Source organism: Rhyacophila brunnea, unplaced genomic scaffold (genome assembly GCF_057557595.1).
Source record: "Rhyacophila brunnea isolate RB1 unplaced genomic scaffold, BYU_Rbru_1.0 scaffold_17, whole genome shotgun sequence".
NCBI classification, from domain to species: Eukaryota; Metazoa; Arthropoda; class Insecta; order Trichoptera; family Rhyacophilidae; genus Rhyacophila; species Rhyacophila brunnea.
Window position 1 is genome coordinate 97,524 of NW_028232827.1, and position 17,704 is coordinate 115,227.

The following is a 17,704-nucleotide window of genomic DNA, read 5'->3' on the forward strand; positions in this document are numbered from 1 at the left end:
GAAAAAAAAATTGAATGACTTGATATTTCAATGAGGCGATTAAAAAAATAATTAAAATTTACAATGCGGCGTCCATCCAAATCTTGAAGCGGTTTCCCAATAGACGCACGAAAATTAATAAAACAATATATAACACTAGCTGAAGTACCCGGCTTCGCACAGGGTCGCTTCGTGGATACATTTATCTAAAATATCTGCTATACAATATGCCAATATGAAAATAATTCTAATAGGAGTAAAGGTCAAACAAAAAACACTAAATTAAAATCGAATCCACAATATGCAAACGTTATAAATAGTATTAATATGTAATTAATATGTATGTAACGAAGACGAAGAGGCGGGTTCAATCTGAAATTCGAGACCTCCACCACGCACTCCGGCTCGTCAGCCTCCGTCTACCCTCCAAATGTTGTCGAAATCCGACTGCGCCTGTGGATTTTTTATAAACAAAAACCGACACAACGGTACAAACATACAAACATCCAAATATATTTTCAAAATTATAGTAAGTATAGATAATAAATAAAAACGGGAAGTGAAATGTGTGTTATTTATATCATTGAAACAATACACGTATTAAAAATTAAATCAATCCAAAAATTGTTTATAGGGAATTAAGAAACTATTTAATGTGTATGATTATAATTATTGATAACACCTGGCCGGCCTATAATAATGAATATGGGCCGATAATAATAGAATTCATTATGTCAACATTGGACGAGGGTTGTCCACTGAATTTTTTTTAAATGTTTGATTTCTTACATTTAAATAATATAAAATAATAATGCGTTTGCGGTTAGATAACTAACTCATTGGCACCGGGGAAGTGGAATGCGCATTATGCGCAATTAATTTTTAAATGGCAAATATCACGTTAATTATTACATTATTTAAAATGCCCCAGTGGCAACAAACTATGTTACATTAAATACCATTATCTCCTCAGCGGAGCATATGGAGGCTTATACTATCAGACTTTTTATGAGGAACGGTAGTTAAGGTGATGTCTCTATGTAAAGTTGTTATCGAAAAATAGCTAGAAAAGTTTATTAATCGGTAAATATATATTCAAAAGTAATGAGAAAAATAAAATAAAAAATTTAAAGTCATCATGGAGTTCCATATTCCAAAAATACGTGTCAAATTCGGTACATTTGTATCGGGTGGCAAGAATGAATGACATAAGTTTAATTATCAAAATTATGATAAAAATATACGTAAATATATTACCTAGGAAAACGCTAAACGGAAATTGGAATTTATTATATCCTTATATCTTTTTTTTCAAATTTAAAAAACATCGATTTTGAGGTTAGAAAGCATGTAATTAAAATCAAAAAACTCGGTTTGTACGTAATAACTGAGAAAAAACGGTTAGCGTTTCTATTAAAAATATTATTTATTAATTTTTAGGGTAGTTATTTAAATTTAATCTTGTATTTTTGTATATTAACTAATCGATAGTAAATAAAATTAATATATGACAAGACTTTTATCGACATGTGCTGCTAAAGCGGAAATAAATCGTACCATTTTTGAAACAATACTCGCATAGATTAAAAAATACACACACACACATACATTGAAAATAAAGGGTCGCCAGGTATGAAGACAAGCACTCTGTTAATTTTGCTCTGTCCATAATAACATTTTCGGTTTGCGATATTGGAGCATATGTCACAATGGACGATCATATATCAACCTCCACTTTTTGAAATAGTGTTGTGAAATTATTTCAGATATTTATTACTGTTTTGACGTACCTACCTTTTATAAAGCGATTTTAAAATAAATATAGTTTCATAATAATATAAAGAAAGCATACTTATGACACACATCAAATTTAATCTTTGTCTAGTGACTGTACAATTTCTCCCTATTTATGTTAAGTGTTTAAAATGTTATAAGTAAATAAAATTCGTCTATTCACGTGGTAGTCGCGAAAATTATGAACAATATACAATGTTAAAAATAATAAGAATTGTTAAAATTTCTAGTCACAATATTAATCAAAGACAAATTAACCCGATCAAAACAGCCTCGACAAACTTCCACTTCTTTCTTTCACAACTTTTGTTCTATATGTTTATCCTGGATACAGCGGCAAACACATTTTGAAAATAGCCGATATACTGGATTATTTGTTAGTTTGGGTTAGTTTAAGTTAGATTAGGTAATCCTAACAAATAATCCAGTATATAGGCTATTTTCAAAATGTGTTTGCCGCTGTATCCAGGATAACCGACTTGTACCCTAACTTTAATTACATACATACTATTGTACTATATTTGGGCCATCAAACGTTCATTCCTGTCTACGGCCTTAAAATTATTATCTACGTGCCTATATAACTGTATGCCGTCCTGTCAAAAAGTGGAAGTTGATAATTTAGTATGTAGAAAATAGAAGTTATTATTAGTCTCCATAAAATATAGGGTAAACAATTCAGTGAATGAACACATAAGAGGTGAATTTGAAAATAAATTAAATTAAAAACGATTAAAAGAACTAAGAAAATTATAACAATAGGTAGGTACAATAAATTGTGTATAACCGTGGTATTAATAATTTTATGCCGTGATGCTTTGATAGTTGAACTTTTCATAATATTTGGATCACTATTTAGTTGCTCATTTATCTGCTACATCATAAAGTCCTAAATATTGTTTTTTTTATGAAGCAATCATAAATACAAAAAATTAAGATCTACTTTTCAATCATAGTAGATGCCTAGGAATATGGTATAGGTGTTGATAATTTTTAATTATTTATTCGAGATCTTCAGGGAATTACAAAAGTCCACACCTAGAAACCACTGGGCCAATAAGGTTTCTTTTTATATCTCCAAATCCATTTCACTTACACATTTATAGGTAAAATAAATAAAACTATCTTTTATTTTATCTTGCATTGTTCTTTAAAATCGACATTAGATTTTTTCAAAGAAATAACGTTCTGTCTTTTTCTTAGAATATTATGTAATCAGTGGTGCACTTACTTCAAATTCTAAATTTTTTTCTTACGTTTTACAATTTTTTTTTTAATTTGTCACTTATTTTGTCCTTGGGTTTGCTTATCAAGATTTGTTCGCATGTTTATTTACGTTTTTTCTTACCTCCAACTTCTTTTTTATTCAATTCGTTGCGTGTCTTACTTTATTCTTATCTCAGATATAGTTAGTTAATACAAACCGTCCACTCTGTGGAGGCCCATATGAACCCATTAGGATCGGACATGGTTGAAACGAAATGAATTGGGATGTCTATATAATATCGACTATATTGTCATAATTATAACTACAGTCGAACTCGGTTATTACAATCTCGGACATAGCGAGATCTCGGATGTAATGAGGAAACAATCGTTGACATTTGGTATATGATTTTCTCAAAACATTTTTATTCACTGTTATAACGAGATACTTATCAGATATACCGAGCTAAAATACTGGTAATGTGTTGATCGTAAACAATCGTTGACATTTGGTATATGATTTTCTCCATACATTTTTATTCACTGTTATAACGAGATACTTATCGGATATACCGAGCTAAAATACTGGTAATGTGTTGATCGTTTAAAGACATTTCGACCCTAAGCAATAAAATCCGATCGGACAGGATGCCGCCGGGGACAGATTACGTTTATGACACTAGTTAAGTGTCTAATTGTTGTTTTCGCCGACAATAAAAATACCTATTCTCTGATATAACGAGTACCGCTTATAACGAGCAAATTCAGCCGGTCCAACCTTCCTAGTAATAACCAAGTACAACTGTATATTCCTTATTTTGTTTAATAATAATTCGAATGGCATTTGTTTTGCTATTCATTTAATATCGTTCTTTTATTCCACCTCTAGTAGAAATTCGATGTAATTGTCAATTGTACAAGATTAAACTCAATCTTATAAACATTTGTACTTAAATGTTCATTTACTACTATAAATGAATTTTACTGTAGAAAAATATTTATATTAATTCGTATTGACAACGTAAAAAAATCTGGTTCATTAACTGGACAGGATACCCTTTTATTGCCACTGTAAAAAAAACTACGGTAAACAAAATGTAAAAATCATAAACACTTTAAATCAAATCAAATATACATGTTAGAATTGTAAATATTTTATGGGGTTAATATTAATTGTAAATATTTTTACATAGGTAAGTAAATATATAATAAATTAAAATGCATTTTTATCAAGCTTATGATTTTTAATATGTGGCGACACACAATATTTTATTTTATATTTTATTGCCATCTGGTTGCGATCGACGAAAGTTTATAGTAACACATTTTTAGAAATTCATGGTAGATGCCTGTATATGCCTTTAGATGGCGTTGAAGTCACATTTGATCGTAAATTGAGGCAAAGAATTCGCCTTAATCTGGATTAAACACACATTGCAAAAACATGTAATTTTGCCAGACGTGGGATTCGAACACACACCCACTGCGCTATGCCAACTACTCCACTGTAGGATAGTAAAAAATAATATTCTTTTCGACCGTATCCGATCCTAATAGGATCATATGGGCCTCCACAGAGTGGAGGTTTGTATTGACAGATTTTTGTTTTTACGAGAAATGTATGTCAGCCACTTGCTCAACCTATTAGATCCATACTGTGACTCATACACAAATTGAAAAACAATATGTGTACTTGTTAGACCCAGGATTCGAACCTGGGACCCACGACGCAACAAGCCAACGCTTACGCCGCGCGGCTATCGTGGGTGTGTTATAAAAATAATAATTATCATAAAATAAATTGCTAACGGAATGGCATGATTATCTGAGGATACAAAATAATATTGTACCGTTGGGCAATCATTTGAGATGTTTTTCCACTTCGACGGCGACCAGCGCATGGTTTGGCTAATGTACCGCTCATGATTTTCCCGTGTATAATACGAAGCCACCTTCAAAGAATGTTTAGTAAATTATCTTTTGAATTAACGTGCACAAAAATCTAATAAACATATTTTTGATTTCAAGAAATTCACGAAAGCTACCTTATAAAATATGTGGCAACCCTGTGACTGGCTTTATTAATATCGAAAGAATGAAAAAACTGTATGGATCAATCAATTAAATTGCCTTTTTTTAATAGTTTTGCAAAATAATTATATTTCTAAAACGTCTGAAAACAGGATAAATACATGAAAATGTACGACGTGTTTTAGTAATACAGCGTCACTAATTATACCAAATGTATGGGGTTTTATTTATTTTTTCATTGTTAATTATTATTTATAGTATTACGTGAATGTGATATTATCATAAAAAAATATTTTTATTGTGCAGTATATATTATTTTGTGAGAAAAAATCATTCAAAATTGGCTGATGTATACTCAAACTAAAATGGCTTTAAAATCTTTATTTTTCTAAAATTAAAAAAAGTACTGGGGTTAATCAATGAAATATATTGTTTTACCCATTTCTTTCATACAATATATACCTGCAAAACTATTATTAAGTTCAACATTCATTGTGGCGTGACAGTCGTTTTGACCAATTTCGAAAACAGGACTGACTATTTGTCACTTATTTTAAAAAGTAAAGCGATTCGAAAATTTTTAATGACACAGAAAGTTTTATTTGAATATTATTTATTATATTTTAAATAAATAAAGAGTTTATTGTGTATCAATTCGTTTTAAACGTGCTTACCATTTCCACAATTCCGAGAAGACAGGAAAAAACGGGTCCAATGGCCTTAACTATTGAACTTATGATTTTATTTTACCGCGATTTTTAAAATACTTTTTGTACTGTCTACCGTGTCCCAGTTTATTGAATGTGAAAATTAATACTGATATCAATAATTATTGTGTGTGAGTTTAATGGTTTCTGTGATTTGGCATTCCCTAATACTATAGTTAAACATTTTAAAAACATTTCATAGTTTTATAGTGCGTAAATATGGAGGAAGAAAATGTGCGTACTAATGAGGAATTGGACTCAGATTACGATATGTCGGAAGAGGAATTGGAACAGCATGAGACTGATCATGACGTCGACGATACGGACTCTTGACGAGCCAATTGAATTTTTGCGGTCGTGGAGAACTGGCCCGTATATTCCAATAGTTCACGAATTCAATGATTGTCGATCTGGCGTGACATCGAACGACTTGAACGAATCCTCTCCCGAATGTCTTTTCTTTGAACATTTTTTGAATAAAAATATAATGTCGGAAATAGTGAACCAAACGAATACATTTTTTAACCATTCGTACAGTGCGGGAGACCTCGGACCGAAATCGCAGTCAAACAATTGGACAGTCACGTCAGTGCCGGAGTTGTATACATTTTTTGCCGTATCAATGCTGATGACTCGAAATAAGCCAATGTCGATAGAGGAACATTGGAGTACCGATCCTTACCTGCATACAGACATTTTTGGGAAAATAATGGCTAGAAATCGATACCAACTTACTTTACAAATGCTACATTTTTCTGATCCTAGTGTGACCGCCTCAAATGATAGACTAGCTAAAATTAGATTACTGTTAGAACACACAAGAACAATTTTTAGGGAAACGATGATGCCGCATCAGAATCTTTGCATAGATGAGAGCATAATCGTGTTTAAGGGTAGATTAATTTTTAAACAATTCATTCCTTCCAAAAGACATCGATTTGGAATAAAAATGTTTGTGATGTGTGACATAATGACAGGATATATCGTCGGTATAGTGGCAAAAAGCGTTAAGTCAAAAAACCTCGTTTTGAGATAATCGCCTTTTTCTAAATTCAAGAAATTGAAACCTCTCTATTTAAATAGTTTAAACATTTTTACCTAAACTTGCTACTTTATGGTATTCGGTAATCATTTATGAATTCGATTTGAGTATTGTCAAGTCTTATTAGTTTCTTGAGTTTATTTACAAAAAGGTGAATTAAGGTTTTTTGCCACAACGATTTTTGAGTTAATAGAATAGTCAAACATAAAAATGTTGTAGTTGAGTAGTAATACATTGGACTCTAATAATAATAGAAACTGGCCAATTTAAAATAAAATTAAAATTAAAACAGAAATAATATTAGGTAGGTGGATACTATTAGGTAATAATATTAGGTAGGTATAGAAGTAATTTGATATTTTTGTATCTAAGATTAGTAATAATCTTGTTTCAAATTATGATACTTTTCATCTTTATTAAATTATTAAACATAAATTTGTGTAGCTAAGTATTAGGTAAAAATAATAAAAAGAATACATTTTTATTTAATTTATTTATCAGAACATTGGATTAGAGGTGGATAAACGGTATGGGGATGATGATTACACAAAAATAATTTATGAAAACAATTAAAATTAACAATCACCCTATAAAATTAATTAAGAAAACTTAAAATATAATTAAGAGATCATTTCCGCTTCATCATAGCCAACCTCGAAGGGTTCGAGAACAGTATTTAATTTATTTATTAGAAACATCGGATAACAGGTGGATAAACGGTATGGAGATTTAAGAAAGAAATTTGGCAAATACTTTCTTATAATTCATTTTGATAAAATTGGTATGATTTTGAGTCCTTGCGCAGTTTGCCGTCAGCAATTCGTACCCTTTGGGTTTTTGGAGCAGCACTGTCTGCATTCCTTAAAATAAAATCCCCTTTGCGCTCGAAGCTCTTCGTCTTCTTTGGCCATATCCGTCCCTTAATTGGAGCATATGGACACCACGCGGCGCCTCCAAGAATCCTTGTTGCTCGCCAGTCTTTTTGCTCCGTTCCAGGTCAAACCAGCATCCAGTAGCTCTGCCGTAAACACTTTATAGATAGTATTTAGCGGCCTTCCAGGACGCCAGAGTCAGGTCGGCTTGAAGAACAGGCAAGCCAAGTTGAGGTTCTCTTCTGGCATCCATACCATACCGAGCCAGGTCCAACGTCACCTCTTCACTTTCAGCGTAATGAGAAGCTGTTTGGTGCATTCTTTTATCTCCTCGATCCTAAAGTCATACCACCACCGCACACCCAGTATTCATCGCAAACATCTGTTTTCGAAGCTCAGTATACGGTTGCTTTGAGCCTTCATAAGGTGCCATGATTCGCTACCGTAAAGCAGCACCGTCAGAATGCAAGCGTCAAATAGGCGGCATTTGGTTTTGACCGAGTACAATCGTGAGTCCCAGACATTATTAATATTGTCTCCATCCACAACATCATTTTGGAGTGCATCATCTAAAATATAAATAAAACATATGCGTTAGTAAGGATGTCTTTCCGATTACATAAAAATACGCCATAAAAACGTTATATCAGTACACAAGTAATCAATAATTGTAGAGCAAATTTCATTTTGAGGTTATTTTGAATTAAGTTGCTTACCTTTTACATGCTCCCTTATTTTATTCTGTTGCCCATACAGAAACATAATATTTTCCAATCTTAAATTATACATGTCGATAAAAACGATTATACAATAGATTACAAGCACAATTGTAGAAAATATGAGATATATAAATACGCGCGAAACGTCAACATTCAGAACCAACTGTCAAATGGTTGCAAGCTGTGTGTGGCATAGACAATAAGTCAATATAAATAACAGACAAGTGACTAGAAGCTTGAAGCCAAATAACGTTAAGTCATCTTATTGTTATTTGCCACTATGAAGTATGAAAGAAAGTGACTTAATACGTATTGAATTCTTTAAATTATGTCACAACTACATGGACTTTGGCGGAGCTTGTTTTTTCAAACGATAGAGCGTGTTAAACTTTATCATTCTGCATTCATAACTCAAATCAGACTTGACAGAATTGACTTATCGTCTTCTGCCACTAAACCGACGATATTATTGACTTTATAATTTATTGTGGGGAGTGGACTGACATACAAGACAATGAAAATCTCGGTATTTCCGGTGCGATAGTGACAACGCTAATGAAAGACTATATCGGGAAAGGTCACACCTTATGGTGTGATAACTGGTATTCGAGTCCGGCGCTCTTTAAATACCTTCACTCTCACAAAACGAATGCTTGCGGTACAGTGAGAAAAAACCATAAGGATATGCCAGAGTTCGCAAACTGAAAAAGGGATATACCGAGGCTAAGTACAATAGTCCACTTTTGGCTCTGAAATGGCACGATAGGAGGGATATTCACATGCTATCCACCCTCCACGATGCATCATTTGGACCAACGGGAAAAGTGAACTATAGAACTGGCGAAAACATTGAAAAACCGAAATGTGTTATAGATTATAACAAAAATATGGGTACGGTAGATAAGTCCGACATGATGCTTAGCAACTTGTCGTGTATGAGAAAGTCGATCAAGCAGTAAAAAAAGGTCGCATTCCACATGATCGACTTATATTTATTAAATGCTTTTTATTTATATAAATTTATTAAATGTGACAAAAAAACATTGGGCGATTTTCAACTCTGTGTAATAAAACAACTAGTGGACAAATATTGTGTGAGAATTTCAAATGCACCCCTGCCCAAGCTGACAGCGGCAACTAGCGATAATCCCGTACGATTATTGCCCAAAAGTGCAACGGGACATTTGCCAGAATACATTTTACCGATAAGCCTAGAAGAAGATGTTTCGTATGCGGGAATTCTAAAAAAAATTCGAAAAAAACAAAACTCTCTCGCTATATGTGCCCAACGTGTGATGTTGCGTTATGTCTGTTACCTTGCTTTAAATTAAATTTTAAAATAGGTTTATTATTGTATTTGTTTTTTTAATATGTGAGTTTGTGTTAATTTATCAATAATATTCAATAAGTTAAGTGTTTGTGTAGTTTTAATATATTAAAAGGGTCCCCTTTATATTTGTTTACGACTCAACCCAAAGACATTAATATGTGATTTATCAATATGCACTTGAAAATTAGTAACGCTCCAATTCGTGGGAACGTATGCTCAAGTGTCGAAATAGTATACACCGCGCAGAGCTCTAACTATTGGCTACAAAATGGCGTCTTGCGGTAAGTTCTTTCAAATTTGGATAGCATTCGTTTGTTCTTTTATTGCTTTTTTTAGTATAGAACAAAGACGATAATGAAATTCATGTGTAGTTATGGTGCGTCATATGATTTTTGAGGCAGGTGCCGGGTTAATAAGCCCTTTCCCTTTGACTGCTATAAAAAATGTAAACAATGTGACATCACTGTGTAATTGCAAATGGCTGCCTCCTGTCAGTGTGACAGTAGTATCAGCAATAATGAATTCACTACAACAAATGTTTTCTGCGAGAGTTGAGACCCTCGTTTATTTTGTAGATTCCGTAGTGTTTGAAATAGAAAGAAGTAGACAATCGCGACTGCGAAATATATATAAAAGACATAGCAAATCCATACTCTGGGGTGTTGAATTTTGACAAAAGTTTCAGTTTTCAAAGGATGTAGTCACATGTGAATTCACCATTGACATCTCACCCTCAACACAGTTAACCAACAAAGACCTCTCATCTTCATTGGATTGTAGATGGATTCATAATTCTAAATTTAACAGTACGTCTGCAGATATCGAGAAACAGTCAATAATAATACCAAATGTCAATATAAGCCCGTGAAGACTATGTATAGCCATATGGAAATGTTTACTGGGAATACTTGATCCTTTCGTGCATTAGAATTATAAAATAAATGTGATAATGTGGGTCCCAGGTTCGAATCCTGGGTCTTACAAATACACATATTGTTTTTCAATTTGTGTTTGAGTCAGAGTATGGACCCTAATAGGTTGAGCAAGTGGCTGATCCATTTCTCGTAAAAACAAAATCTGTTAATACAAACCTCCACACCGTGGAGGCCCATATGATCTTATTAGGATCGGACATGGTCAGAAAAATTAATATGGTACCGTTCGCACACTTTCACACCTATTGACAATTTCAAAAATTTGAATTAATTATCGGGGAATCAAATTTGACAAGTTGGCCATAATGTGACGTCATGACGTGATATGACATCACTAACTGACAGCGATGTGACGTTACTAACTGACATTCGATTTACATTCATGCATGCAAATTGGCATTATTTAGATTGAAGGTAACTTGATGTTCTATGCATATACCTCTTAGTCGATAAGTATGCTGCTTGGAAAAATGGCTATTTTTAAAAGAAAATACCCAATTTTTATTTTGACATTACCGATTTCTTAAAAAAGTGAGGGTTCTGCCTACAGCTCTGGTTATAAACTCCTTGATTTAAATAAAAGTAATTTTTACATTTGATTATTATTTTTAAATGAAATATTTGATATTAATAATGTTTGTCTGTGACAGAGTTGTGGCGAGATTACCATCACCCCTGTGCAGTCGGGCCCTGACCGGCCTGTCGACAGATCCCGACCTGAAGTTCTTCAACTGGTGAGTCATTATCGCTCATCATTTTACAATACACTCCGGAACATAGTCTCCTCTACTCATTCCAGTCCTGAGAGAAATCGTTCTCTTTCCTATCGTGAGCGGGATAGAAATATTTCTATTTTAGTCCAATCTAACCTGACAATTGTGGTGACAGATTATCTCGAAGTAGTCAAGTTTGGTGTCCAGCCATGCACGCAGACACACACGATGGCATGTTGACGTTTGATATTTGCTGAACTACGTTCATTACTATTTTAACAGACAATAATAATCTTCCTTTGGCTATCTCTTCCCTGTTTGTCCCTGATCTAAGTAAAGATGGTTCTGAGCTGACAGAGGTTCTTTAGCTAAAACGTTCTTTTATAAGCCTAATATCTCTCGGGATGATGCATGGTATGGCCAAAGTATGCCAACTATCAAACTTTTTTTGTCTGATAATTCTTTTGATCTTTTTCATCCTCGGCATCACCTCAACATTCGTAACTTTGTCTTTCCAGCTGATAAGGGGCATGCATCTGTACACCCACATTCCGAAAGCTTAAAAAAATTTTAGTCAGTGTCCACGCCTTCACTACGTATAGAATGACCGTAAAGACTCACCATTCTCATTGTGTGTCACAGGTTTAGGTCATGGCTACATAGTATTTTCTTCGGTTGTGTAAAAGTTATCCTGGCCTCGGTTCTGCATTTCAATTCAATGGTATCGTTCCAGTTATCATCCAGAGTGTAACCTAAGTAAGTAATGGAATTCTCTCCGAGGGCACTCCATTCACTTCACAGGTTCTGTCATCTATAGGGGACATGCTTATACTAGTGTATTTTATCGTTTCAGTATGTATTTAGGTTCAGGCCGTATTTGTTACAGGCCGCGCTTACTCTACCATATCCATTACCATAATAATACAAAACAAAAAAAATATTCTAGTAAATACAATCAGTAATTTGTATCTTGTCCAACTACAATCTTCGATAGTTTGCGATGCTGTTTCCACAACCACGACACAACCAATGTTATGAACCAATCAAAACATGCGTCGAGTCAATCGAAATTGTAGCTGGACCGTTACGTCTTATTGATATTTAAGGATTGAACAGGACGATTGGCGTGAGTCGTCGAGTCTGTTCATGTAATTAGATTAAAGAGATTTTGCATATGTAACAGAATTAGTTTAACAGTTTCGCTGCCTAGTATATACTATAGAATTGACACCATGTGCCAATCCACCAAAACGTAAAAATTAGGTCAAGGTAGATGAAAACAAGTGATGATTATATTCATAATATTTTTTTAGTAGATAAACATGTCAATACGGCAGTAAAATACAATGTCACCGGTCGGAGCCGATGGCACTGCTCTTGAACTTGAACCGTATTTGTTATAAATAAGTTATGTTATTACAAGTCGTAAATTATAAAATTTTTCACAGTAATTAACATTGAAAACATTCAAGTGGGTTTTGTGAATGAAGGCCCTTGTAAAATGCTCGAAAATATTATTATGTTACGCAATTTATTTTATGGATTTTTTTATGGCCTGAGATACGAAATTTATAGTTCCCTAATTGATTTTATGAGATTTGGTGTTCACCATGTTATGAAAAGTATCATTTTTCAAAGCAATCCACTTGAGTAACACTAATATGAATACCAATTAATATTTTCTTTGAACAGTGGCATGCTTGACTAAAAAACTTTTTATCTTTATAAAATCATACTGAAAAATATTCTAAATAACCTAATGCTGCCACTGCCGAACATGTGATAAGTGATAATGATAAGTGGTATGTAGGTAGGACCTTATAAAACACAGTGCCGAAAAATGTCTTTAAAAAAAACAAATTAAAAACCAACTAGCGAAAAATATCGGTAACGTATTCATCTACTATGCCAGCTAAGAAATAAATCACTCAATGGTAGTGCCAGTGAAATAATGACAATTTCGTGATTACTATACAGGCGGTTCCGATCGGAGCCGGAGGCAGCGATGCTGTTAATTGCTTAATTGTATTGGCTGATATTTCTCAGGAGGACTTTGAGGAGATGGAAGCAGAAGAGGACAGTGCAGACCGGCCGCTTGTAATCGACGAGGGGCGACCTACGGCGAGAGACAGAGAAAGAGAGAGGGTGGAGCTCAATGAGAGTGAGGTGCCCGAGTGTCAAGGGTGCCATCGACGGGAGGCCCAATTCGTGTGTGCCGGATGCGCCAACCAGTGGTACTGCAGCCGAGACTGTCAGGTATATTTATCAATGTTATATGCGAATAGTGCAATGGACCCTCAATTTTTTTTTACTTTCAAGCTGAATTTATAAGACTACTGGAACCGAGTATTGCCTGTTCGGTGCTTCTGATTCCAATGATGCTTGTTTAGAATAGAAAGTCATGAGTTATAGGTTTGCATCCAATGGATCAGGTATCAATGGCATAATATGACATTACACTGCAATGATGTGCGAAAATACGACACAAGCTGTCCTGAAAAGATTGGTTAAGAAATAAATCGACAAATGGCTTCTCAATTTATGAAATTCAATCGTAATTTGTTACGTATTAGGTAAGTTCATGGAATCGGCAGAATATATGCGCATTTTGCACATGTATTTAGATCAGGGGGGGGCAAACTTTTTGGATGGGGGGCCAAATTCAAGAATTCAAAATGAGCGGTGGGCCGCAAGTAAAATACCATTTTTAGATATACACTATTTATTATCACGAAAAATAAACACTACAAAAAATTAATGAGAAAAATGAAATTGTTGCACATTTTTTTAAATTCAGGTGTTAATTTTGTAGATATTCTCAAAACTGCTTGTAAATGGGCATCGGAGATATTTGATCGTAAAGAATTTTTATTGAGGATCATGATCGAAAATGTTTGTTCACATATATAGGTTGATCCAAAAATAACGAACATTTTTCTTGCATAATCTTTAAGTTGGTCGAATTTGTCTGAATTAAGGGCATTGTAAAATTTGGAGATTTCTTCACGACTATGCAATTCTCTTAAATCAGTGTCACACTGCAGATCAATAATCTCAAGTTGTAGCTCTGTCGGTATATTACCAATATCTATTGAAAATAGATCGCGTACTATTGCTAAACAAATTTTAATCTGTGTCAATATTTTTTTTTTTAATTATAAAAAAGAGTATTCGTAATCAGAAGTACAATTAATGATGGCGGGCCGCAAAAAATACCCGGCGGGCCACATGCGGCCCGCGGGCCGCAGTTTGCCCCCCTCTGATTTAGATGAACTGACACGAGTATATTAAAAGCGAATGTCATTCATATCAAAAAGTAAAAACTGAAGGCTTGCTATATTTCAGTACCAATCTGTCAACTTACAAAATAGTAATTTTGCTTTGGCTACCAAATCGACCGCACTAAAATAGATTATAGAAGTGTTTTTTAACTAAAATATCACAATTGTTGTGGTCAAACACTGCGATTAGGTCATAGAATTGTATGGTGATTTTTTTCAGGTATCAGCGTGGGACGATCATTCTGAAATCTGCTCCGGATGAGAGGAATCGTCAGCCGCGTCTAGAACAATTGAAATTAGGTATTCTTTCCACCACCGACACATAGCCGGAGTAGCCCCAAAGGCGTCCCCATACGCTTTTATTCCCGAACCGTGATTATAATATTGAACTTGAAACAAAAAAAAAGTCTAGGAAAATTATTATAATATGAAAATAACCCATTGTAAATAACTAGTTATTTTGAGAGTTAGAATTCACGGGAAACCAAAGATTATCGCTAAGATTTTAAACTAAGTTTTCTAAGTCGCAGAATCTATAGTTACAGATTTACACTGTTATAGTGAAAGTAAAGCATTCTGCCTATGGAGATACTCAAAGATGACACGAACAGTTGGTGAAATGAACAGTAACTGATGTTTTCCTTTTATCTTTCAGTATCGATTTATGCATTAACTTACTGGTCTCAACTGGATAATAGTCTTCCAGCTGTCTGTTGACAATGACAGAATCTGAGACAACATTTACAATTTGATCCTGTGATTTCTAACTCGACCCTAATATAATTACCATCAATGCTGACACATACAGTCATGTCTCGAAATATGTATTTATATTTGTTTATAATCCTCTTGATTTGAAGTGTACAGTCTATATTCGCAAATGTGGGATTCGGGTTTCCGCTGTGAGTTGTTATTTGTGAGACGTCATGTCTCTTTGTCTATTAAAGCACTTTGTTTGATTTGTCTTCCGTAATGTCATTTTGTATATTAAGCTCAAAGCAGACATCCGATGAGGTAAATAAACACACCCAAACCTAATTTATTCAATTTCTAACATCATAATAATAATTAGAGCACGTAAAATTGGGGTTCCACTGTATTATAAATTCTTCCAATTGTTGGTTCCAAAGACATGGAAGAAAACCTTCTCTACTAGACGGAAGCCTAAATATACGAAAGTAAAGCTACTAGGAGTAATAATTGAATTCGTTATTTTATATTGCGGATTGATTTATAGCCTAACTTCCCACTAATATCGTTTCCACATCTGTAAAATACCGAACCGAAATATTCAAGTTATAATATAATGTGAAAAGTTTAACATACATAGGAAGGCAGCCCTATAGACCGAACTAACTGTAATTATTTAGAATATTTAGATGAACAATCATTTAATCGCATGTGTCATATGTATGTTACTCAAATATAAACAGCCAACTACTAAGTGGTTACTCTTCTTGGTCATTCCCTCATGACTGAGGATTGTGACCACCCTGAAATACAGTTACCTTTTTAGCGACCAATCTCTCAGGGTAGAGAGGTGACTGCCTCCAGTAACCTTCCCCTCGCTCTGCTTTTCCTTTCCTGGAGGCTACCCAAAACCACATGTCTCTCCATGATATCCGGTCCACGCCAATCAATATGTTCAAAAAAACTGCAGATTGTGTCCCAGTCATAAATTGTCGAGAGCCGTTCCTTTATTTGGAGTCTCTTGGTGATTGACTGGTTTGCCCTGTGCTTTGTCCTAAAAATACGAAGCATTTAATTGCTTTTACTCCCTTGCTCCATGATTCAACACTTCAAAAATATGGAGAATAATTATTGACAATTTTATTATTGGCACTTTTTCACTAATGGTCACAATTCTACCACACTAAAAATGCCTTAGAAATAAGTGCTGTAATACTAAAAGTATATTAGGCTCCCTCTAGTATAGACCATATGGTTAAGTGCACTTTTATGTTTGATACCAGCGAAATACATTATCTATAATATGGATATATTTTAATAATTCAATTATCAACCGTAGCTAAATTAATGTACCCAATGTAAATGGTTTTGAAATATTTTTACATATCGGACGGTGTTTTGCCTAGTGAGGGTTGTATTTATTTTAGTATAATTTATCATAACCTTAGCTGTTGAACGGATTCGTCTTTCGATAATAATTGAGGGGCTGAGGTTTAAAGGAGTATGTGACATATCAGTAAAAGTTAGGAACAGTTTCCACATCATCACATACCTATTTATGCATGAGAAACATTCAACCATGTAAATGCTTTGTATGCAAAGTTTCTTGACATATTACATATTGTAAATAAAATGTTGTTATTATTTTCATAATAACTTATTTAATTTGAATGTTTTTATCTGACTTGTGCCCCTTTATTTGAGAACACCATCATGTATAGAATGTTGAAAATATTTATATCTGACGGTGATTCCCAGCCTTTTTTGCTTGACAGAACCTTTGACATATGATTCATATTAAGGGTAAATTGTGAATATTATAATAGATGTATAATAGACGCAGTATTATAAATTAAATTATAACACTGTGATCTGACCTAATCTCAAAGTTTAAAGGATTCTAAGAAGATTTTTAGAAATATATTGTCTCAATATGTTGTGAATATATCTATTCTTGTAATGAATCCACGATGGCCTAGCCCAAATGCTGAGTCTGTCAAAATCATATATTTTATTAATGTGTATTTCACAATATGTAATAGGTTAGATGAGCAAGTGGCTAATATCCGTTTCTCGTAAAACTAAAATCTATTGATACAACCTTTATTCTGTGGATCCAAATTTCCTTGTGAGGCAGCTAAGATGCACATCGGATTGTAGAGCCAATTAAAAAAATTATGTAAAGCAGTAGGAAGTCACATACGTGAGCAAATTGCCACCCATATGCAGACTTTTCCTTACTTGAAATTGTATAGTATTGTATTACATATTATTATGTACATTATAATTTATGCGTGGGTATTTTGAATGCCCCTTTAAAATGTGGCGCTTGCAAGCAATGCATGATCTGCCTACAATTACAGTACGCCACCAGTCGAGTTCGTGAATACTAATTAATTACTGCA

The 17,704-nt window shown here is 33.8% G+C and overlaps 1 protein-coding gene across 1 annotated transcript in view; it reads left to right on the top strand.

The window, feature by feature from the left end:
• The window catches only part of LOC147073512 (uncharacterized), a 32,933-nt gene extending 15,470 nt beyond the window's left edge, over positions 1 to 17,463 (top strand). Inside the window, exons 8-10 of the mRNA XM_085944993.1 lie at positions 11,266 to 11,349; positions 13,375 to 13,584; positions 14,830 to 17,463. Coding sequence (XP_085801119.1) covers positions 11,266 to 11,349; positions 13,375 to 13,584; positions 14,830 to 14,871 — 336 coding nt within the window. The 3' untranslated portion in view covers positions 14,872 to 17,463. The remainder of the gene's footprint in view (positions 1 to 11,265; positions 11,350 to 13,374; positions 13,585 to 14,829) is intronic.
• The last annotated feature ends 241 nt before the right edge of the window (positions 17,464 to 17,704 follow it).